We start from the raw sequence: 23,718 nt of genomic DNA, 5'->3' as shown, positions 1-23,718 counted from the left end.
TAAGAGGCTGGTGGCTGGACACAGAGGCTCACGCCTGTAATTCCAACACTTTGGGAGGCCGAGGTAGGTGGATCACTTGAAGTCAGGAGTTCGAGACCAGCCTGGCCAACGTGGTGAAACCCTGTGTCCACTAAAAATACAAAAATTGCCAGATGTGGTGGTGCTCACCTATAATTTCAGCCATTCCGGAGGCTGAGGCAGGAGAATTGTTTGAACCCGGGAGGTGGAGTGTGCAGTGAGCTGAGATAGCACCACTGCCCTCCAGCCTGGGTGACAGAGCAAGACTCTAAAAAAAAAAAAAAAAAAAACCCAAACAAACAAAATATTCCCCCCAAAATAGCAGGCTGGTTACTTTCTCACAATATAACAAGAGGCCCGTAACCTGTAAGAATGAGGAAGTTCTTTGCGCACTGAGGTGAAATAGCCTCTGAGGTATATTGTTCATGAAAAAACAAAACAAAACGAAACCCAAGATTTAACTGAAGAGACCAGGAAGAATAGTATGTACTATGTGCTGTCCACAGGGCACAGTGGTTCACACCAGCACTTTGTGAGGCTGCTACGGGATGATCACTTGACCCCAGGAGGTTGAGGCTGCAGTGAGCTGTGATTGCACCGCTGCGATTTAGCCTGAGTGACAGAATGAAAAAAAAATTTTAAAAAGGAAAACACAAAAAGAATATGCTGTCAACAGGGATGGGAGGAAGACTACCTTTCCCTCTACACACATTTGTACATTTTAGATGTTAATCAATATGAATGTATTATACACACACACACACACACACACACACACACAATACGATTTAATATCCTAAGAGGATGTTGACATAAGACAGGTACAAAAGCTCTGGAAATGAGGACTTTCCTCAGTGATGACTTTTTTCACCACCAAAGTCACTCACGCATCCTGACAAGGGTAAGTGAGGGGAGCTTCCTTGGAAAGTAAACTCACTTGGATAGTGAACTCCTACACATACCTCAAAGCCCATCTGAAATGTCCCCTCCTACAGGAAGTTTTCCCTGACTCTCCAAGAAGCAGAGTTCTATTTCACTGGGGAAAACATTTCTCCTTCTTCTCTTTTTTTTTCCTGCCCTGCACATGAGCTAGAAAACATTTCATGAGACTGGGAGTTTCTGTGCTGGGCTCTGTTCCTCTCCCATTGTACTTCCTCTCCCTCAGGATGGAAGCCTCTGGAAGTGGGACTCCGACTCCCAGCCTACAGAGATTCCTAGGAAGGGTTTGACTGATAAACGCATGGCCAAAAGTGAACTGGGGATGAGGTCCAAGACACCTGCGGTTGGGGGTTCTCCAGACCTTAGTGTTCTTCCACTACAAAGTGGGTCCAACAGAGAAAGGTCTGTGTTCACCAGGTGGCCCTGACCCTGGGAGAGTCCAGGGCAGGGTGCAGCTACATTCATGCTGCTGGGGAACATGCCCTCAGGTTACTCACCCCACGGACATGTTGGCCCCAGGGACTGAAAAACTTAGGAAATGGTATTGAGAAATCTGGGGCAGCCCCAAAAGGGGAGAGGCCATGGGGAGGAGGGGGGGCTGAGTGGGGGAAAGGCAGGAGCCAGATAAAAAGCCAGCTCCAGCAGGCACTGCTCACTCCTCCCCTTCCTCTCCCTCTGTCCCTCTGTCCCTCTGTCCCTCTGACCCTGCACTGTCCCAGCACCATGGGACCCACCTCAGGTCCCAGCCTGCTGCTCCTGCTACTAACCCACCTCCCCCTGGCTCTGGGGAGTCCCATGTGAGTGGTTATGACTCTACCCACAAACAGGGCTGCTTCTGGGGTGGAAGCAGGCATTGGGGGTCCAGGTCCCTGTAGAATTCAGGATGCATTTGGATGTTTGTGGATTCAGGGGTTAGCAGGTTGGGAATGTTTATATACACTTGGGCTGCCTGTGAGTTTGGGCGTTTGTGGTTGGGTGTTTGTGGAATCCAGGTATCGTGGAATTGGAGTTTATATACATTTGGGCTGCCTGAGAGTTTGGGTGTTTATGGGTTGGGTGTTTGTGGATTCAGAGGTTAGCAGGTTGGGAATGTTTATATAAATTTGGGCTGCCTGTGAGTTTGGGTGTTTATGGGTTGGGTGTTTGTAGAATCCAGGTATGGTGGAATTGGAGTTTGGGATGTTTCTAGAATCGAGGTCATCTGTTGGTTTAGGGTGTACGTGGTGTTCAGTGATGATGTGGTTGGGGTGATTTGGAGACTCGGAGGTTTGGACTTTACAAGATTTGGGAGTTTGCAGCTTGGGGACTTACAATTTTCAGTGTGGGTTTAAAGATTGGCTACATCGGGTTCATGTATAGTTGGGGCATTTGGAATTGATTGTATTTATTAGGACTGGGGTGTTGGAGGTTTAGGCTGGGTTTGGGGTTCTCTAAGATTTGAGGTTTAGAGGTTTTGGTGTGTGTGGGTTTGGGTATGTAGAGTTTAGGGTGTCTGGGAGTTTGAGTGTTTAGAGAGGTAGGTTTAGGGTTTGGGGCATGTGTGGGTTTAGGTGATTGTGGGTCTGGAAGTCCAGAGACTTGGAGGAGTTGCTGACGCTGGTTTAGAGGTTCAGGGGTTGGTGGGATGCATGGCCCCTCATTGCCCAGGCTTTCAAAGGCCAGGCCCAGCTGGCTGAGAGTGGGAGTCATGGTGGCTGCTGTCCTGCCCATGTGGTTGAGACGGTGGCAGTGCCCAGAGAAGATATTGGCATTGGCAAGTGCGCCGGCAGTCACTGGATCCTCTCCAGGACCAGGGGCTGGGGCACACAGCCTGCCAGGCGCTGACTCCAGTGAGGACTGGCGTCTCGCATCCCTGGAATGACAGCCCCACTCCCGTGCCCCACTCCGACAGGTACTCTGTCATCACCCCCAACATCTTGCGGCTGGAGAGCGAGGAGACCGTGGTGCTGGAGGCCCATGACGCGCAAGGGGATGTTCCAGTCACTGTCACTGTCCACGACTTCCCAGGCAAAAAACTAGTGCTGTCCAGTGAGAAGACCGTGCTGACCCCTGCCACCAGCCACATGGGCAACGTCACCATCAGGGTGAGTGCAGACTGGCGCAGGACCCTGCTGACACCCACAGCCACGCCCACTCCCCCTCCTTCTGAGCCCCTCCCCTTCTGTCTTCTCCCTTTCTAAGCCCTGCCTTTCCCTGAGTCTCCACTCCTTTTGAGGCTCCTTCTCTTCTAAGCCCCTCCCTTCTCTGAGCTCCTCCCCTTCTGTCTCCTCCCCTTCTAAGTCCTTCATTCCCTGAGTCTCCACCGTTTTTGAGACTCCTTCCCGTCTAAGCCCTGCCCTTCCCTGAGACTCCACCCCTTCGGAGTCGCCTCTCCTTCTAAGCCCCTCCCTTCTCTGAGACTCCACTCCTTCTGAGTCTCCTCCCCTTATAAGCCCCTCCCTTTTCTGAGACCCCACCGCTTCTGAATCTCTTCCTCTTCGAGACCCCACCCCTTATGAGTCTCCTCCCCTTCTAAGCCCCTCCCTTCTCTGAGACTCCACCCCTGCTGAGTCTCCTCCCCCTCTAAGTCCCTCCCACTGAATTGCTTCCTTTTCCAAGCCCCTCCCCCTCGAAGTCTCCTCTTCGGAACTCCTCCCCTCTTAGTCTCCATCACTTTCTAAGTTCCCTCACCTGAGTCCCTCCCCCTTTCTGAGCCCCTCCCATGTCAGCCCCTCCCCTTTCTGAGTCCCTGCCCCTTCTGAGCCCCTTCTCCTATAAGCTCTCTCCTCCTTGTGACCTCTTCCCTCCGAGTCCCCTCCCTGGTCCCCCCTCTCCCCTCGCACCTCCTTCACATGTCCCTCCCTCCCCAAAATGGCCACTCCGGGAGACCAAGAATAATGGACAGGCAAGGAAGGACCCAGCCCAAGATCCAGAAGCTGGATCGTGGGTACGGGACCTTAGAACAGACTCCTGACGATGCCCTGCCCACGCCTAGATCCCAGCCAACAAGGAGTTCAAGTCAGAAAAGGGGCACAACAAGTTCGTGACCGTGCAGGCCGCCTTTGGGGCCCAAGTGGTGGAGAAGCTGGTGCTGGTCAGCCTTCAGAGCGGGTACCTCTTCATCCAGACAGACAAGACCATCTACACCCCCGGCTCCACAGGTGAGGCTGGGGGCGGCTGGAGAGGGCGGGGCACCGGCGTGGGTGGGCCAGGGTCTCACCAGGCCTCCTTGTCTCTCCCTAGTTCTCTATCGGATCTTCACCGTCAACCACAAGCTGCTACCCGTGGGCCGGACGGTCGTGGTCAATATTGAGGTACCAGCCAGAGGGGGCCCCAGGGGTAGCAGGGTCACAGGCTTAGGAGAGACAAAGAGATCAAGAGAGACAGAGAAAGACACACCGGAAGAGGTGCAGTGGCAGAGGCACAGAGGCAAAGAGATATGCAGACACACACCCACACAACACACACATACAGCACACAATGCGCACACACACAGCACACAACACACACACACAGAGGCAAAGAGATATGCAGACACGTGCACACACACAATGCAACACACAACACACAAACACAACATACACGACCACACAACACACACAACACAACACAATACACACAACACAACGTGCATAACCACACCACACGCAACACACAACACAACACACACAACACAATACACACAACATACACAACCACGCAATACACACAAAACACACACAACACAACATACATAACCACACCACACACAACACACAACCACACAACACAACATACATAACCACACAATCACACACCACACACACACAACACACACAAAACACAACACACACAACAAACACAACCACACCACACACAACCACAAAACACAATGCACACAAACATAGCACATACAACACACAACCCAACACACAACCACACAATACACCATATGGCACACACACACACACACACAGGTCGGAAGACAAGGTGGAGATCCAGGGAGACCCCAGGGAGCAGTGCAGGTGTCTGTGGATTCTGCTTTCAGTTAAACCCCTGATCACTTGACCTCCCTGAGCCTCAGTTACCTTATCTGAATATTGGGATCATGACAGATAATTCTATGTCATCTATTCTGCCGACGGCAGCCAAAGGACGCCTGTGAGCACCTGAGTCAGGGCCCATCCCTCCTCTGCCTACAGCCCTCCATGGCTCCCACCTTCCTATGGGTCAAAGCCCAAGTCCTCCCTGCAGCCCACAAGGCCCTGCACACCCTGCCCTGTCCCTTCCCTGCCCTCCCCTCCTCCCTGTCTCCCCCTTGCTCACCCTGCTCCAGGCACACGGGCCTCCTCCCTGTTCCTCCAACACCCAGGTGCAGTCCTGCCTTGGGGCCTTGGCACAGGCCGTGCCCTCTTCTCAAGAAAACCCTCTTCTTCCAAATATCCACACAGCTCGTCGTCTCTCCTCCTCTAAGTCTTTGCTCGAATGTCACCAATGTCTCCATTTTACAATGAAGTCTCTCTGAGTAACCTATAAAGTCGCAAATACCCACCCTGAGCGCCCCCCCTCCCCGCCCACACACACTCCTCCTTCCTGCCACGTCCTGCAAATGAGATTTATTCATTTGATAATTGCTTCTCCCCTCGCCTCACCCTCTATTGAACCTAAATCCACCCAGGAAGGAATTGTTACGTTTGTTCAGGGGTTTTGTCACCTGAACTTAGCACAATGCTGGTATATAGTTGGGCTGAATAAAAAACTTACCGGAAGAAGCGAGACGGATGGGAGGAGAGAAGGGGAAGGAGAGTGTTCTCATAGAATTATCATGAGGATGTATTGAAATCATACAAGGCTAGGTGCAGTGGCTCACACTTGTAATCCCAGCTCTTTGGGAGGCCAAGGCGGGAGGATCGCTTGAGCCCAAGAGTCCGAGACCAGCATGGGTAACATAGCCAGACCTTGTCTCTACAAAAAAGAAAAGTTAAAACAAAAAAACAGCTGTGTGTGGTGGTGCATGCATGTGGTCGCAGCTACCCCAGGAGGCTAAGGCAGGAGGATCACTTGAGCCCAGGAATTCCAGGCTGCAGTGAGCCATGATCCCACCACTGCACTCCAGTGTGGGTGGCAGAGTGAGACCGTGTCTCAAAAAATAATTGGGGTAAATGCAATGGCTCAAGCCTGTAATTCCAACACTTTGGGAGGCAGAGATGGGAAGACTGTTCGAGGCCAAGAGTTCAAGACTAGCCTGGGAAAGGTAGGGAGACTGCATCTCTACAAAAAAAATTTAAAAATTATCTAGATTTAGGGATTGATGTGGTCTGTGGGGAACAGAGACCACACACCTCTTTTAAAGGCACAACAGTTGCCCAGCTCCAATTAGATGTCTCCTGCTAACCAGAGTACACTATCCACAGAAATGTCCTTGTTTCCAACAGAAGCTAGAAAAACAGACTTTTGGCCAGGTGCGGTGGCTCACTCCTGTAATCCCAGCACTTTGGGAGGCCGAGGCAGGCAGATCACGAGGTTAGGAGATCGAGACCATTCTGGCTAACACGGTGAAACCCCGTCTCTACTAAAAGTACAAAAAAAATTAGCTGGGCGTGGTGGCGGGCGCCTGTAATCCCAGCTACTCGGGAAGCTGAGGCAGGAGAATGGTGTGAACCTGGGAGGCGGAGCCTGCAGTGAGCCAAGATCTCGCCACTGCACTCCAGCTTGGGTGACAGAGCAAGACTCTGTCTCAAAAAAAAAGAAAAAAAGAAAAACAGATTTTTATGTGTTTTAATTCCTAAAGCCAGCTCATGGACTTCAGACATGCCACTTGCCTGATCCCTGTTACCTCTCTACAATTTCTTTTAAACTATTTATTCATTCATTCATTATTATTATTTTTGAGACAGGATCTCTTCTGTTGCCCAGGCTGGAGTGCAGTGGCACAATCACAGCTCACTGCAGCATTGACCTCCTGGGCCCATGTGATCCTCCTGTCTCAGCCTCCAGGGTAGCTGGGACCACAGACGTGCACCACCACGTCCAGCTAATTTTAAAAATATTTTGTGGAGATGGAGTCTCCCTATGTTTCCCAGGCTGGTCTTGAACCCTTGACCTTGAGCAGCCTTCCCACCTCTGCCTCTGAAAGTGCTGGGATTACAGGCTTGAGCCATTGCGCTCGCCCTAATAAATTACTTTTTGAGATGGGGTCTCGCTCTTTCACCCAGGCTGGAGTGCTGTGGTGCAGTGATGTCTCATGATGTTTAAATGTTGGCAGCAGATGAAATGACACTACTAGTTATTAGTATTCAGAGAGACACTGAAAAAATGAGCCCCTACTCATACGAACTATGTCCCAAGCCAATACAGTAGGTGCCATTATTATCTCCTGTTTCTAGATTTGCACATTGAGCACAGAGAGGTTAGGTAACTTGCCCAGGGTCACACAGCTTGTAAGTGGCACAGCAGGGATTCAAACCTAAGGTTGACTGACTCCGGTCCTTGTTTTTTTTTGTTTGTTTGTTTGTTTGTTTTTTGAGACAGAGTCTCACTCTGTCTCCCAGGCTGGAGTGCAGTGAAGTGATCTTGGCTCACTGCAATCTCCACCTCCTGGGTTCAAGCGATTCTCCTGCCTCAGCCTCCTGAGTAGCTGGGATTACAGGTGCCTACCACCATGCCTGGCTACTTTTTGTATTTTTAGTAGAGACAGAGTTTCACCATGTTGGCCAGGCTGGTCTTGAACTCCTGACCTCAGGTGATCCGCCTGCCTCAGCCTCCCAGAGTGCTGGGATGACAGGCGTGAGCCGCCGTGCCCACCCAGGTCCCTGTTCTTAACCACAGTAGACACTGTGCACAAAGAATGTCCAGACACAGAGAGGTCAGGGAGAGCTGAGAGGCTAAGCCCAGCCTCTGAAGAGCCACTTTATCCTGTATCCTTCCGTCCTGCCTCCCACAGAACCCGGAAGGCATCCCCGTCAAGCAGGACTCCTTGTCTTCTCAGAACCAGTTTGGCATCTTGCCCTTGTCTTGGGACATTCCGGAACTCGTCAAGTATGTCGGGTTCTTGAGGAGGGGGCTCAGGGCTCCCCTATCCCAGGAGAGGGAGCGGGGGGCTCCGAGGCCTGAGCAGACCACTCATCCGCCCTCCTCACAGCATGGGCCAGTGGAAGATCCGAGCCTACTATGAAAATTCACCACAGCAGGTCTTCTCCGCTGAGTTTGAGGTGAAGGAGTACGGTAAGAGGAGGAGGGGCTGGGGGGAGGCAGCACCCGGAACGCCTGGCCCAGCGCCGGCCCCAGCAACGCTGTCTCTCCCCCAGTGCTGCCCAGTTTCGAGGTCATAGTGGAGCCTACAGAGAAATTCTACTACATCTATAACGAGAAGGGCCTGGAGGTCACCATCACCGCCAGGTGAGGGACTGGGGGTGGGGCCAGGTAAGGGCCAGGTGAGGGACCAGGTGAAGACCAAGTGGGGGACTGGGGGGTGGGACCAGGTGGGAGGCTGCAGGTGGGGTAAGGTGAGGGGCTGGGGGTGGAGTCAGGTGAGGGGCTGGGGGTGGACTCAGGTGAGGGACTGGGGGTGGGGCAAGGTGAGGGGCTGGGGGTGGAGTCAGGTGGGGGGCCGGGGGTGGGGCCAGGTGAGAGGCCAGCAGTGGGTTGGGGGCTCCAGTCTTCAGCACAGGCAGGAGAAGCTGCGGGAGATCCCGTTCTCCAGGAGGGACGGACCTGAAGCCCTCCCTCTCTGCCCCGTAGGTTCCTCTACGGGAAGAAAGTGGAGGGAACTGCCTTTGTCATCTTCGGGATCCAGGATGGCGAACAGAGGATTTCCCTGCCTGAATCCCTCAAGCGCATTCCGGTACCACAGACAGAAGCCGCTTTGATCCCTGCCCCAGTTCCCGCCTCCTCTGAGCCTGCTCCCCTCTCTGAGGCCTCCTCTCCCTTCCCAGATTGAGGATGGCTCGGGGGACACCGTGCTGAGCCGGAAGGTACTGCTGGACGGGGTGCAGAACCCCCGAGCGGAAGACCTGGTGGGGAAGTCTTTGTACGTGTCTGTCACCGTCATCTTGCACTCAGGTGAGGCCCAGTCTGAAGGTCAGGCTCAGGACCACCAGGTGGGCCCGTCTGAGAGGGGAGACCAGGTCAGAAGAGAAAGCCTAGTCTAAGGAGGGAGGCTCAGAGTGAAAGTGGGGTCCAGTCTGATGGGGTAGGCCCAGTCTGAGAGGGCAGGCTGAGTGTGAAGGTGGAGTCCAGTCTGATAGGGGAGGCCCGGCCAGTATAAAGGTGGGGTCTGGGCTGATGGGGGCACAGGCCCAGTATGAAGTCTGTGTCCAGTCTGATGAGGGAGGCAGGGCCAGTATAAAGATGGGTCCAGTCTGATGGGGGAGGCAGGGCCAGTATAAAGGTGGGTTCCAGGCTGATGGGGGGCACAGGCCCAGTATGAAGCCTGTGCCCAGTCTGATGGAGTAGGCAAGGCCAGTATAAAGGTGGAGTCCAGTCTGATGGGGGGCACAGGGCCAGTATGAAAGTGGACTCTACTCTGAGGGACAAGGCCTAGTCTGATGGTGGGGTCCATTCTGAGGGAGGAGGTCTAATCCTGAGGGGTGGCCCAGGAGCCTACACTCACAGCTGGTCCCCTCAGGCAGTGACATGGTGCAGGCGGAGCGCAGTGGGATCCCTATCGTGACCTCTCCCTACCAGATCCACTTCACCAAGACACCCAAGTACTTCAAACCAGGAATGCCCTTTGACCTCATGGTGAGACCCAGGGTGGGAAGGGGTCCCACTCCTCCCTCCGAGATCACCAGCCACACCCCTAAACTTCCCCCACCTGCACCCCACATCACAGGTGTTCGTGACGAACCCCGATGGCTCTCCAGCCTACCGAGTCCCTGTGGCAGTCCAGGGCGAGGACGCTGTGCAGTCTCTAACCCAGGGAGACGGCGTGGCCAAACTCAGCATCAACACACACCCCAGCCAGAAGCCCTTGAGCATCACGGTGCGTCTGGGCCCAGCCTCAGAATCGCATCACTGGGAAGACGCTACAGGGGTCCTGGTGTTGGCACAGTGGGGTCCTGCCATTTGCATAGAGATATTCTCATCTGCATAGAGGGGTTCTCTCCTGCGCAGTGGGGTCCTGTCATTTGCATAGAGATATTCTCATCTGTATAGAGGTTCTCTCCTGCGCAGTGGGATCCTGCCATTTGCACAGAGATATTCTCATTTGCATAGAGGGGTTCTCTCCTGCACAGTGGGATCTTTCCATTTGTGTAGAGATATTCTCATCTGCATAGAGGGGTTCTCTCCTGCACAGTGGGATCTTTCCATTTGCATAGAGATATTCTCATCTGCATAGAGGGGTTCTCTCCTGCACAGTGGGGTCCTGCCATTTGCATGGACATTCTCATTTGCCTAGGGAGGTTCTGTCCTGCACAGTGGGGTCCTGCTGTCTGCATAGAGGGGTCCACAGTTTGAGGAACCAGGAATCTTCCTCTTGCATGCCCTGCTCCTTCCACTTACACGGAGAGGCGCTCCATCCACGCACGGTCTTTCCACTCCCACGGGGGAAGGAGCCTGAATCTCACAAGGAGGGTTGTGTAGTGTTTGGGACAGGCCCATTGTTATGAGGTGCTCTCAGTTCTCCTGGCTTCTGTGCACGTGGCTCTGTTGCCCCTCACTGGGAGGGAAGCAAGTCTCACGACAGCTGCAGAGGTTACAGATGGCCTCGCAGTCCCTCTGCAGCTCCCAGGCTGGGTACCCCACTTACCCCTTGCTGTGCTCAGCCTATGCATGAATTTCCGGTGGCTGCCATGAAAATGGCCACAGCCTACTGATCTAAAGCAACACACATTTATGGGTCTATAGTTTGAGAGGTCAGAAGTCCTGGCTCTGGGGGAAAGTTCGCTCCTTTGCTTTTTCCAGTGTCATGAGGGCGCCCTAAAGGCCTGGTTCATGGCCCCTTCCTCCACCTTTAAAGGCAGCAGCATAGCATCTTCCAGTGTCTCTCTTTTTCTCTCTGTTTCTGTCTCTCCTTTCTCCCCTGCCCCCGCTTAATAAAGACCCTTATGATTACATTAGCTCCACCTACATAATCCAGGATAATGATTCCATCTCCAGATCCCTAACTTAATCCCATCTGCAAAGCCCCTTTTGTCAAGAAAGGCCACCAATTCCCAGGTCTCAGGGATTCGAGTGCGGGTATTCTTGGGCGGCGACCAGCATGCATCCCTCTTTCCCCACCCAGGTGCGCACGAAGAAGCAGGAGCTCTCCGAGGCAGAGCAGGCTACCAGGACCATGCAGGCTCAGCCCTACAGCACCGTGGGCAACTCCAACAATTACCTGCATCTCTCAGTGCCACGTACAGAGCTCAGACCCGGGGAGACCCTCAATGTCAACTTCCTCCTGCGAATAGACCGCGCCCATGAGGCCAAGATCCGCTACTACACCTACCTGGTCCGTGGCCACCTGGAAACCTCAGCCCCCGCCTCCTCCTTGCTTCTTCTGCAGCCCCGGGACCCCTTCCCCCGTCCCGGGTCCCTCCCTGCGTTCCCTCCCACTCACCCTCCCTAGCCTGATGCCAGCCTGTCCCCCCAGATCATGAACAAGGGCAAGCTGTTGAAGGCGGGACGCCAGGCGCGAGAGCCCGGCCAGGAGCTGGTGGTGCTGCCCCTGTCCATCACCACCGACTTCATCCCTTCCTTCCGCCTGGTGGCGTACTACACGCTGATCGGCGCCAGCGGCCAGAGGGAGGTGGTGGCCGACTCCGTGTGGGTGGACGTCAAGGACTCCTGCGTGGGCTCGGTGTGTCCTGGGCTCGCTCGCCCCCTCTCTCCCTCTCTCCTCTTTCTCTCTGTCTCCCTTTCTCCTTTTCTCTCTCCTTTCTCTCTCTCCTTTCCTCTCCCTTTCTCTGCTTCCTCTCTGTCTCTCTTTTTATCTCTCTTCCCCTCTCTCTTTATTTCTCTTTCCTTCTCTCTTTCCCTCTCTCTTCCTCTCTCTCCCTCACTCGCTCTCTCTTTCTCTCTTTATCTCTCTCCTTTTCTCTCTCTCTGTCTCTTTCCCTTTCCCTCTCTCTCCCCCCTCTTTCCCTCTCTTTCCCTCTTTCTCCCTCTCTCTCCCTTTCTCTCCCTCCCTCTCTCCTTCTCTCTCCCTCTTTCTCTCTCCTTCTCTCTTTCCCTCTCTCTCTCCCTCTCTCTTTCCCTCTCTCTCCCTCTCCCCTTCTCTCTCTCTTTCTCTCCCTCTCTCTTTCCCTCTCCCTGTCTCCCCCCTCACTCTCCCTCTCCGTCTCTCCCTTTCTCTCTCTCTCTCTCCCTGTCTCTCCCTTTCTCTCTCTCTCCCTCCCTCTCTCCCTTTCTCTCTGTCTCCCCCTCCCCACCCCCAAGGCTCCCCCCAACCTTTCTGTCTTTCCACTGTAGTCCAGAACCCCCTCCATCCCAGGCACTCCTCTCTCCCAGGGCTGACTTCTTTCTGCGTCTCCGCCCCTCCCCACAGCTGGTGGTAAAAAGCGGCCAGTCAGAAGACCGGCAGCCTTTACCTGGGCAGCAGATGACCCTGAAGATAGAGGGTGACCACGGGGCCCGGGTGGGTCTGGTGGCCGTGGACAAGGGCGTGTTCGTGCTGAATAAGAAGAACAAACTGACACAGAGTAAGGTAAAGGCCAGTGTCCCAAGGCCGCTGAGAAGAGGCGGAGGCAGAGAGCGGGGCTGGGGGAGGTGGGTGGGACTGGAGAGGGCAGTGCAGTGGGGGCGTGGCTGAAAGCAGAGATCGGAGCAGACCAGACACAGGGATGGTTGAAGCCGAAGATGGGAATGAGGTTGGACATGGGTTCCAATTGGGGATGGTCATGAGAATTGGACTTTTTTTCTGTTTGTTTGTTTGTTTGTTTTTGAGACAGAGTCTCTCTCTGTCACCAGGCTGGAGTGCAGTGGCACAATCTCGGCTCACTGCAACCTCTGCCTCCCAGGTTCAAGCGATTCTCCTGCCTCAGCTTCCCTAGTAGCCGGGACTACAGGCGCCCATCACCACGCCAGGCTAATTTTTGTATTTTTAGTGAAGACGGGGTTTCACCATGTTGGCCAGGATGGTCTCGATCTCTTGACCTTGTGATCCACCCGCCTCGACCTCCCAAAGTGTTGGGATTACATACGTGAGCCACTGCACCTGGCTGAGAATTGCACACTTTCAACTGGGGCTTTGAGAGGCTGGTGGCAGCACACCCAGGGTCATCCAGTGGGGAAGGTTTCCGGAGTAGGGACGAAGACGGAGGTGGGGTTGGCTTGGGATCAGGAGTGAGGATGGGAATGCAGATGGAATCAGAGGGGGAATGGAGATAAGATTTGGAATGGAGGCCGGGTGCGGTGGCTCACGTCTGGAATCCCAGCACTTTGGGAGGTCAAGGTGGGAGGATCACTTGAGGCCAGGAGTTCCAGATCAGCTTGGGCAACATGGCAAGACCCCGTCTCTACAGAAAAATTTTAAAATAGCTGGGCATGATGGCGCATGCCTGTAGTCCCATCTGCTTAGGAGGCAGAGGTGCGAGGATTGCTTGAGCCCAGGAATTTGAGGCTGCAGTGAGCTATGCTTGCACCACTGCACTCCAGCCTGGGAGACGGGAAAATCCCAACTTAAAAAAAAAAAAAAAAGAATGGAAAGAAAGGAGAAAAAAAAAGAAGAGAGAGAGAAACAGAGAAAGAAAATGAAAAGAGATAAAGAGGAAGGGAGGGAGGGAGTGAAGAATGAAGGAAGGAAGGAAGGAAAGAAGGAAGGAAGGAGGGAAGGAAAGGGGGAGCAAAGGAAGGAGGAAAGGAGGAATGGAGGGAGGAAGGGAGGGAGAGGAAGGAAGGGAAAGAAAGAAGACAGAAAGAAAGAAAAGAAAAAGAAGGCCAGGCATGGTGGCTCACTCCTATAATCCCAGCACTTTGGGAGGCCAAGACAGGCGAATCATTTCAGGTCAGGAATTCGAGACCAGCCTGGCCAACATGGTGAAACCCCGTCTCTACTAAATATACAAAAATTAGCCGGGCATGGTGGCCTGCACCTGTAGTCCCAGATACTCGGGAGGCTGAGGCAGGAGAATCGCCTGAACCTGGGAGTTGGAGGTTACAGTGAGCAGAGATCACACCACTGCACTCCAGCCTGGGTGACAGAGCAAGACTCCATCTCGAAAGAAAGAAAAAAAGAGAGAGAGAGAAAGAGAGAGAAGGAAGGAGAGAGAGGAAGGAAGGAAGGAAGGAAGGAAGGAAGGAAGGAAGGAAGGAAGGGAGAGAGGAAGGTCAGAAGCAGGAATGAGGGAGATGAGAGCGGGACGGGGTGGGGTCATTTGGGAAGAGATACACAGGTGCATATGTGGGGGATCCCAATTGTCAGCCTGGCCTCCCTGCGTCCTGCCACCCCTATGCCCCCCGCAGATCTGGGACGTGGTGGAGAAGGCAGACATCGGCTGCACCCCAGGCAGTGGGAAGGATTACGCCGGTGTCTTCTCGGATGCAGGGCTGACCTTCACGAGCAGCAGTGGCCAGCAGACCGCCCAGAGGGCAGGTGAGGTCGCCACCAGGGGCCGGTATGGGGACAGACAGCACCTCCACCTCCCAGATGCTGGGAGCAGAGCTCTGGAATCCGGGGTCCTGGGTTCAAGCCCTGCCTCCACCACCACCTAGTAAATCCCTCCCCTCTGAGCCTCAGTTTGCTCTTCCATCAAATGGGAGCAGGAACACCCCCACCTCACACGATCGTGAGGGGTGAACCGAGGACACCTAGTAGGTGCCTCATCCATCTTCTCCTCGGTCCTCCTGCCCTGCAGAACTTCAGTGCCCGCAGCCAGCCGCCCGCCGACGCCGTTCCGTGCAGCTCACGGAGAAGAGAATGGACAAAGGTGGGAGCCTTTCCTACCCACTCCTGCCGCTGAGCCCCACCCTAGGAGACCCCAGCCTGGCCGTGTAGGAGCCAGGGAGGGAGGAGGGGAGGCCCTGGCGGCGGGGAAGTCCTCCCTGGGGTCTGTCCCTCGTCCCTCCTGCTGCCGGCCCCCGGCTGAGGGTGTGGCCTGGGGGAATGTGCTCCCGCAGTCGGCAAGTACCCCAAGGAGCTGCGCAAGTGCTGCGAGGACGGCATGCGGGAGAACCCCATGAGATTCTCATGCCAGCGCCGGACCCGTTTCATCTCCCTGGGCGAGGCGTGCAAGAAGGTCTTCCTGGACTGCTGCAACTACATCACAGAGCTGCGGCGGCAGCACGCGCGGGCCAGCCACCTGGGCCTGGCCAGGAGTAGGTCCCACCGGGGGGGGGGGGGGGTGGGCATCTGATGGGGGAGGAGATTCCTGTCTGAGGAGGGAGGATGCCCTGTCTGGCCGGGTGGGGCTGGAGGAGGCCTCTATCTGAGGGGGGAGGAGGTCCCTGTCTGAGGAGGGGAAACCTCTGTCTGAGGGGGGAGGAGGTCCCTGTCTGAGGAGGGAGGAAACCTCTGTCGGGGGGGGGAGGAGGCCTCTGTCTGAGGAGGGAGGATGCCCCTGTCTAAGGGGTGGGCCGAGGCCCCTGTCAGTTGGGAGAGGAGGCCCCTGTCTGAGGGTGATGCAGATGAGGTGATGCCCTGCCAGCGTGAGGTAGAGAAGACCCAGGTCTGAAGAGGGGAGGATCAAGTCGGAGAAGCGTAGATGCCCATCTGAGATGGAGGAGGCTCCCGTCTGAGGGGAGGGGACACTTCTGTCTGGAAGGGACAGAGGCCTTCAGATGAGGAGCCAGGAGGCCCAGGCCTGAGGGAGGAGAAGAGCCTAGTCTGATGGGGAGAAGGGCCCTTGCCTGAAGGCAGAGCAGTTTCCTGCCTGGGAGGGTCATCCCAGCCCCACCCATCAGTCTGAATTTGACATCACCTGTGCCCAGGACACTTGAGGTCTGTGGGAAAAGTCTAGAAAGATGATGGGGCTGGTCACACACTAATTACCAATGGGAAGGCTTAGGTGAGTTCCAAGTTTGGCTTCACCAGAGAAAACTAATTTGTGTGGCCTTCCAGAAAGAACTGCCAGACTCGATGAGTTAACAGGCAGCCCTTCTTCATTCATTCATGCATTCAGTTTTTGAATAAGATGAGACTTCAGATCTCGTATCAAATAAGTCTTAAGGGAAGCAAAGAGAAATTTATCTTATAATAGGAGAAAATTGGCTGGGCATGGTGGCTCACACCAGCAATCCCAACACTTTGGGAGGCCGAGGTGGGTGGATCACTTGAGGTCAGGAGTTCAAGACCAGTGTGGCCAACATGGTGAAACCCCATCTCTACTAAAAATGCAAAAATTAGCCTGGCGAGGTGGCGGGCGCCTGTAATCCCAGCTAATCAGGAGGCTGAGGTGGGAGAATCGCTTTAACCTGGTAGGTTTAGGTTGCAGTGAGCTGAGATTGTGCCACTGCACTCCAGCCTGGGCAACAGAGCAAGACTCCGTCTCAAAAACAAAACAAAACAAAACAAAAAAAGAAAGGAAAAAGAAAATTGGCCAGACACGGTGGCTCACACCTGTAATGCCTGCACTTTGGGAGGCCGAGATGGATGGATTGCTTGAGTCCAGGAATTTGAGACCAGCCTGGGCAACATGGCAGAACCCCATGTCTACAAAAATAAAATAAAATAATTAGCCAGGTGTGGTGGTGCACACCTGTAGTCCCAGCTACTCAGGAGGCTGAGGTGGGAGGATCGTTTGAACCCAGGAGATGGAGGCTTCAGTGAGCCAAAATCACACCACTGCACTCCAGCCTGGGCGACAGAGCAAGACCCTGTCTCAAAAAAAAAAAAAAAGAAAAGAAAATGAAAATGAAAAGAAAAAAATTCAAGCAAATTTAGAATGATCTCCTTCACAAAGAGGCGATAGTGTGAGGGCCACTGGGAAAATTAGACAAAAAGTCTGGTCTACTGAAATATGGTTTACATCCACATGGATGGTGGGTTCTATTTTTCCCCAGAATTGTGTAATTCCTTTAGCCCATTGGGGATCAGAAAAAGAATGGCTAAATGTTACTATCCCAAGGCACTCGGATTGATTATTCCAGAGTATGAGTAAATTCAGGTATCTCTTTAGGAATTCCACCGACTTTGGGCTGGGCTTAGTGGCTCACTCCTGTGATCCCAGCACTTTGGGAGGCTGAGGCAGCAGGATCGCTTGAGTTCTGGAGTTCGAGAGCAGTCTGGGCAATATAGTGAGACTTCGTATGGACGAAAACTTTTTTTTTTTTTTGAGATGGAGTCTTGCTCTGTTGCCCAGGCTGAAGTACAGTGGCACAACCTCGGCTCACTGCAACCTCCACCTCTTGGGTTCAAGCGATTCTCCTGCCTCAGCCTCCTGAGTAGCTGAGATTTTTTTTTTTTTTGAGACGGAATCTCACTCTGTCACACAGGCTGCAGTACAGTGGTGCAATCTTGGCTCACTGCAACCTCTGCCTCCTGGGTTCAAGTCATTCTCCTGCCTCAGCCTCCCAAGTAGCTGGGATTACAGGCACCCGCCACCAAACCCAGCTAATTTTTGTATTTTTAGTAGAGAAGAGGTTTCACCGTGTTGGCCAGGCTGGTGTCGAACTCCCGACCTTAGGTGATCCACCCGCCTTAGCCTCTCAAAGTGCTAGGATCACAGGCGTGAGCCACTGCGCCCGGCGGATTTCTGTATTTTTAGTAGAGATGGGGTTTCACCATGTTGGTCAGGCTGGTCTTGAACTCCTGACCTCAGGTGATCCGCCCACCTCAGCCTCCTAGAGTGCTGAGATTACAGGTGTGAGCCACTGTGCCTGGCTGAAAAATATTAAAATATATATATGTATTTTAAGGGATTCCAGCTACTTTATTGTTATGGAGAACCAGAACCCAATTAAAGCCCGTCTGTCATGTTTGAGGAAAGTGCAATTTGAGTCAAAGCCTAGTCCAGTACAATTTCATTTACTTGCTGGTAGTGTCAAGCTGTTTTTGTTTATTTATATATTTATTTCGAGGCAGGGTCTCGCTCTTTCGCCCAGGCTGGAGTGCAGTGGTGCGATCACAGCTCACTGCAGCATCAACCTCTTGGGCTCAAGGGGTCCTTCTGTCTCATCCTCGGCCTTCTGAGTAGCTAGGACTACAGGTGCATGCCAGCATGCCAGCTAATTTTTAAATTATTATTTGTAGAGAGAGGGTCTCAGTGTGTTGCCCAAGCTGGTCTCCCAACTCCTGGGCTCAAGCCATCCTCCCACCTTGGCCTGTCAGAGCGCTGGGATGATAGCACCACAACCAGCCTACCAAGATGTTTTTTTGTGTGTTTTGTTTTGTTTTTTTAGTTTGAGAGGGAGTCTCACTCCATCGCCAGGCTGGAATGCAGTTGCACAGTCTTGGCTCACTGTAACCTCCATCTCCTGGGTTCAAGTGATTCTCATCCCTCAGCCTCCCGAGTAGCTGGGATTACAGGTGCATGCCATCACACCTGGCTAATTTTTGTATTAGATGGTTTTTAAAGGCCACTGCTTCTTCAGTGTTCTGCACCAGGTCTGGGAACGTTCTCAGCTCACCTCATCACGTTCAGAATGGACAAATCCCTCAGAGGAAGCAGACACAGTTTCTCAGGACCGTGATCCTTTAGAGGCACATATGTACGTGCTTGCTTTCTTTTATTATTATCTTTTTTTGAGATGGAGTCTCACTCCATCACCGAGGCTGGAGCGCAGTGACACAATCTTGGCTCACTACAATCTCTGCCTCCCAGGTTCAAGCCCTTCTCCTGCCTCAGCCTCCCGAGTATCTGGGACTACAGGTGCCTGCTGCCACGCCTAGCTAATTTTCGTATTTTTAGTAGAGGTGCAGTTTTGCCATGTTGGCCAGGCTGGTCTCGAACTCCTGACCTCAAGTGATCCACCCGCCTCGGCCTCCCAAAGTGCTGGGATTACAGATGTGAGCCACTGTGCCTGGCCAAATGCTTTCATTTCTTTAAAAATCAAAGGGAAAGGAATGACTATAATCCAGTCTGCATTGTATATATCCTTATATCAGTACATTTGTGGGATGTCATTTTTAGTTTTTTTTTATGGAGAAGAAGTTCCCAAGGCAGATGTGTCTGGGGCTCGTGAGAATTCATCCTGCAGTCCTCCATGTCCGGGATGTATTTCACTGCTAGGAATCCCTCCTGGGCAGAGGTAGGATCTAAAGGTGTGACCACTGAGGAAGTAGGTCGGCTCTTTTTTTGTTTGTTTTTTGTTTTTTTTGTTTGTTCGTTTCTTGTTTTTGTTTTCAGATGGAGTCTGTCTCTGTCGCCCGGGTTGGAGTGCAGTTGTGTGATCTCGGCTCACTGCAACCTCCACCTCCTGGGTTCAAGTGATTCTGCTGTCTCAGCCTCCAAAGTAGCTGGGATCACAGGCATGCGCCACCACGCCCAGCTAATTTTTGTATTTCTAGTAGAGATGGGGTTTCACCATGTTGTCCAGGCTGGTCTCAAAAGTCCTGACCTCAAGCGATCCACCCACCTCAGCTTCCCAAAGTGCTGGGATTACAGGGGTGAGCCACCGTGCCCAGCCTTAATTTTCGTATTTTTAGTAGAGATGGGTTTCACCATGTTAGCTAGGCTGGTCTCCAGCTCCTGGCCTCAAGTGATCCACCTGCCTTGGCCTCCCTAAGTGCTGGGATTTCAGGCATGAGCCATGGTGCCTGGCCTGCTCTGTTCTAAATGCAGATCTAAACCCCCTGCAGGTAACCTGGATGAGGACATCATTGCAGAAGAGAACATCGTTTCCCGAAGCCAGTTCCCAGAGAGCTGGCTGTGGAAGATTGACGAGTTGAAAGAGCCACCGAAAAATGGGTAAGGCCGGGGTACCCCCCATGCAACCCACCCCAGAGCCAGACCATTTAATTTGCATGCACCTGCTACCTCTCGTCTTCTCTGGAATCACAGTGCAACCCCACAGCCCAGCCTAGAAAAATCAGGAATTGGGTGACCTACATGGAGGCACCCCCAGACCCTTCCAGCCTGTCCCTCGGGGTCCCTCTGCACCAGCTCTCCCCCTCTACCCCCCTGCTAGATGACATCTCCTAATGCCCCAACCTCTTCTCCATCCAGAATCTCCACGAAGCTCATGAATATATTTTTGAAAGACTCCATCACCACGTGGGAGATTCTGGCTGTGAGCTTGTCGGACAAGAAAGGTGAGAGAGGATGCTGGCTCGTCCCCAGGAGGCAGGGACCCCCAGGGTGCCTGAGTGTCATCTCATTTTATCCAAACTCAATCAACCCTATGTTTCTTGGCACTTTATTCTCTGCCCTGGTTACCACAGAGGTGGTGTTACCAGGAACTGCGGGAATCCTTAGTTCTTGTCTAACTTGGAAGAAAGAATTCAGCCAAGAGACACATAGCAAGGGTTAAGTAGCAGAGTTTATTGAAGGAAGAAACAGCTCTGGGCTGGTGCCCCTGGAAAAATAGTAGTAGCAATGCTTATTTAAAGAGACAGGGCCAGCCTCGGTGGCTCACACCTGTAATCCCAGCACTTTGGGAGGCCGAGGCAGGGGAATCACTTCAGGTCAGGAATTCAAGACCAGCCTGGTCAACATGGTGAAACCCCATCTCTACTAAAAGTACAAAACAATTAGCCAGGCAGGGGGTGGCGGGCACTTGTAATCCCAGCTACTCGGGAGGCTGAGGCAGGAGATTCGGTTGAACCTGGGAGGTGGAGGTTGCGGTGAGCTGAGATTGTGCCACTGCACTCCAGCCTGGGCAACAAGAGCAAAACTCCTTCTCTAAATAAATAAAAAGTGACAGTATACTCTGAAAGATGACACAGACATGGCTGCTCAAGAGAATGAGCCAGCAGCAGATACTGCTGGTGGACTCTTTTTATGAGACTCTTACATGATTTTTCGTGAAGGGGCGTGAGCGGGTGTCACTTGTAAGCATGTTTTGGGAGGTCTCTTTGGGCGAGCAGGCTCTGTGGCTGTATGTACTAGCATGCACGTGGCATGTCTCATTAGCATCTAAAATCTCCACTCACGGGTGTGTTTTTTACTATGATAATGAGCAAAAGACAACTCTAGGGTGTTTTCGGAGCGGTGCACATGCTCATCATCGGGGAAATTCCCTAGCAAAGTTATTTCCAGCTAGGACCTGATAAGTCCTCTTCAGGGCCAGAGGACCCCAACCACAAGGCCACGTGTAGCTAACATAGCCGTCGTCCTTTTCGCTGACTGCCAGTGAGCAGCGCTATCAGTAGGCAGCCTGTCTGGGACTTCTTTTCCCAGAAAGCTCCCCTGCCTGCTCATTTCCGCCTATCTGCCTACTCTAACAGTGTCAAAAGCTAGACGGGGTGGGGGTACAGTCTCTAAAATTGATGCTTTTCTTTCTTTCTTTTTTTTTTTGAGAAGGAGTCTCGCTCTGTCATCCAGCCATAATTTATATGGTTTATTATAATTTATAATAAATTTAATTATATTTATTTATATATTTATTAATTATAATATATGTTTATAATAGTTAATTATAATATAATATATAATTATATATTACATAATATATTTCATATCTACATATTACATATATTACATATATACATATTACATATGTAATATATAAACATATGTATTATAATTTATAATAAATTTAATTATAATATAATTTAATGAATTATAATAAACCATAATTCATTATAATTTAATACATTATAATAAACCATAATTTATTATAATTTAATTTAGTTATAATACATAATTATAATTTACTATTAATATGTCATTTGTTATTGTTGACATATTAACATATATAACGTATATTTTATTAGATATATAATATAAATGATGTATCATTTATTATTGATTACATATCTATAATTATACCATATCATAACTTATTACAAAACATTCCATTTAATTTAAATATACCCAAAATAGTATCATTTCAACATTTTGTAAAAAGTTGCAAAACCACAACCCACTAATAATATGACTATAACCTTTTAATATTTGATAATAATCTACTAGTATTCAAAATTACTGATGATATATTTTACTTCTGTTTGCACTAAGTCTTCAAAATCCAGCATATATTTTACAATTCAGTGCATCTCATTTAGGATACTAGATTTTCTTTCTTTTTTTTTTTTGAGACAGGATCTTGCTCTGTCACCTAGGCTGGAGTGCAGTGGCATAAACAGGATGCTAAGTTTTCTTTTTTTAGTAGAGACAGGGTGTCGCCATGTTGGCCAGTCTGGTCTCAAACTCCTGGCCTCAAGCGATCTGCCTTCCTCAGCCTCCCAAAGTGCTGGGATTACAGGCGTGAGCCACCGTGCCTGGCCCAGGATGCTAGGTTTTCATTGGAAATACTTTGATCAGTATTTTAGGTTTCATAAAATTTACAGTTGAAAAGGTAGATTCTCAGGCCGGGTGCAATGGCTCACGCCTGTAATCCCATTACTTTGAGAGGCTGAGGCGGGCAAATCATTTGAGGTCAGGAGTTGGAGACCAGCCTGGGCAACATGGCAAAGCCCCGTCTCTACAAAAAAAAAAAAAAGAAAAGAAAAGAGAAAGTAAAGGTAGATCCTCATACTCAAATTGTTGCAAAAATACTTAAACGTTTTCCACTCATCATTTTTAAAAAATTAAGATTTAATTCACGTACTATATGTCACCCTTTTAAAATGTACAATTCAGGTCGGGCACAGTGGCTCACGCCTGTAATCCCAGCACTTTGGGAGGCCGAGGCAGGCAGATCACCTGAGGTCAGGAGATTGAGACCAGCCTGGCCAACATGGTGAAACCCTGTTTCTACTAAAAATACAAAATATTAGCAGGACATGGGGGCAGGTGCCTGTAATCCCAGCTACTCAGGAGGCTGAGGCAGGAGAATTGCTTGAACCCAGGATATGGAGGTTGTAGTGAGCCAAGATTGTGCCACTGCACTCCAGCCTAGGTGACAGAGCAAGACCCCATCTCAAAAAATAAATAAATAAAAAATAATAAAATATATAATTCAGTGGTGTTTCATATATTTACAGTGAGCATCAGTTGTTTGTTTTGTTTCACAGGGTTTGGTTTTAGAGACAGGATCTCACTCTGTTGCTCAGGCCGGAGCACAGTGGTGTGATCATAGCTCACTGCAGCCTTGAACTCTTGGGCTCAAGCAATCCTCCCAACTCAGCTTCCCAAAGTGCTGTGATTACAGCCATGGCCACCGCACCTGGCTAGATCATCAGGTTTAAAGTTTAAGTCTGAATTAAATTAAATACATTTAAATACAAGTACATCAAATAAAAGTACAAATCCAGTTTCTCACTCAGGCAAACCCCATTTCAAGTGCTCAGTGCTCCCCCACGGCTTGGGGCTACCATTTCAGACATGCAGATATATTTTGGAGATTTCTCTTCCTCCCTACACGTAGATCTCTGAGTCAAACTACAAACAGAATGTAAATCATTAAATAATGGTAACTCCGGCCAGGCGCAGTGGCTCAAGGCTGTAATCTCATCACTTGGGAGGCTGAGGCGGGTGGATCATGAGGTCAAGAGATCGAGACCATCCTGGCCAACATGGTGAAACCCCATCTCTACTAAATACACAAAAATTAGCTGGGCATGGTAGTGCGTGCCTGCAGTCCCAGCTACTGGAGAGGTTGAGGCAGGAGAATCTCTTGAACCCAGGAGGCTGAGGTTGCATTCAGCCGAGATGGCACCACTGCACTCAGCCTGGTGACAGAGTCTTGCTCTGTCTCAAATAATAATAATAAAAGAAAGAAAGAAAGAAGAGGAAGAGGAAGAAGAAGAAGAAGAAGAAATCATCCTGGTGACAGAGTCTTCCTCTGTCTCGAAGAAGAAGAAGAAGAAGAAGAAGAAGAAGAAGAAGAAGAAGAAGA

The 23,718-nt window shown here is 51.4% G+C and overlaps 1 protein-coding gene across 1 annotated transcript in view; it reads left to right on the top strand.

Moving 5' to 3' along the window:
• The first annotated feature begins 1,611 nt into the window (after positions 1 to 1,611).
• Positions 1,612 to 23,718, top strand: part of C3 (complement C3) — a 42,366-nt gene continuing 20,259 nt past the window's right edge. Inside the window, exons 1-19 of the mRNA XM_032169439.2 lie at positions 1,612 to 1,754; positions 2,849 to 3,041; positions 3,932 to 4,097; positions 4,180 to 4,250; positions 7,859 to 7,953; positions 8,057 to 8,139; positions 8,223 to 8,313; positions 8,656 to 8,758; positions 8,850 to 8,976; positions 9,542 to 9,657; positions 9,749 to 9,898; positions 11,144 to 11,353; positions 11,495 to 11,701; positions 12,389 to 12,547; positions 14,305 to 14,434; positions 14,697 to 14,768; positions 14,959 to 15,156; positions 19,577 to 19,685; positions 19,944 to 20,029. Of these exons, the coding sequence (XP_032025330.1) occupies positions 1,681 to 1,754; positions 2,849 to 3,041; positions 3,932 to 4,097; positions 4,180 to 4,250; positions 7,859 to 7,953; positions 8,057 to 8,139; positions 8,223 to 8,313; positions 8,656 to 8,758; positions 8,850 to 8,976; positions 9,542 to 9,657; positions 9,749 to 9,898; positions 11,144 to 11,353; positions 11,495 to 11,701; positions 12,389 to 12,547; positions 14,305 to 14,434; positions 14,697 to 14,768; positions 14,959 to 15,156; positions 19,577 to 19,685; positions 19,944 to 20,029 (2,440 nt within the window). The 5' untranslated portion in view covers positions 1,612 to 1,680. The remainder of the gene's footprint in view (positions 1,755 to 2,848; positions 3,042 to 3,931; positions 4,098 to 4,179; positions 4,251 to 7,858; positions 7,954 to 8,056; positions 8,140 to 8,222; positions 8,314 to 8,655; positions 8,759 to 8,849; positions 8,977 to 9,541; positions 9,658 to 9,748; positions 9,899 to 11,143; positions 11,354 to 11,494; positions 11,702 to 12,388; positions 12,548 to 14,304; positions 14,435 to 14,696; positions 14,769 to 14,958; positions 15,157 to 19,576; positions 19,686 to 19,943; positions 20,030 to 23,718) is intronic.

This window comes from Hylobates moloch, unplaced genomic scaffold (assembly GCF_009828535.3).
Source record: "Hylobates moloch isolate HMO894 unplaced genomic scaffold, HMol_V3 SCAFFOLD_12, whole genome shotgun sequence".
Taxonomy (NCBI): Eukaryota; Metazoa; Chordata; class Mammalia; order Primates; family Hylobatidae; genus Hylobates; species Hylobates moloch.
The sequence above is the reverse complement of the archived record's forward strand: the minus strand, read 5'-3'. Positions and strand labels throughout refer to the sequence as shown.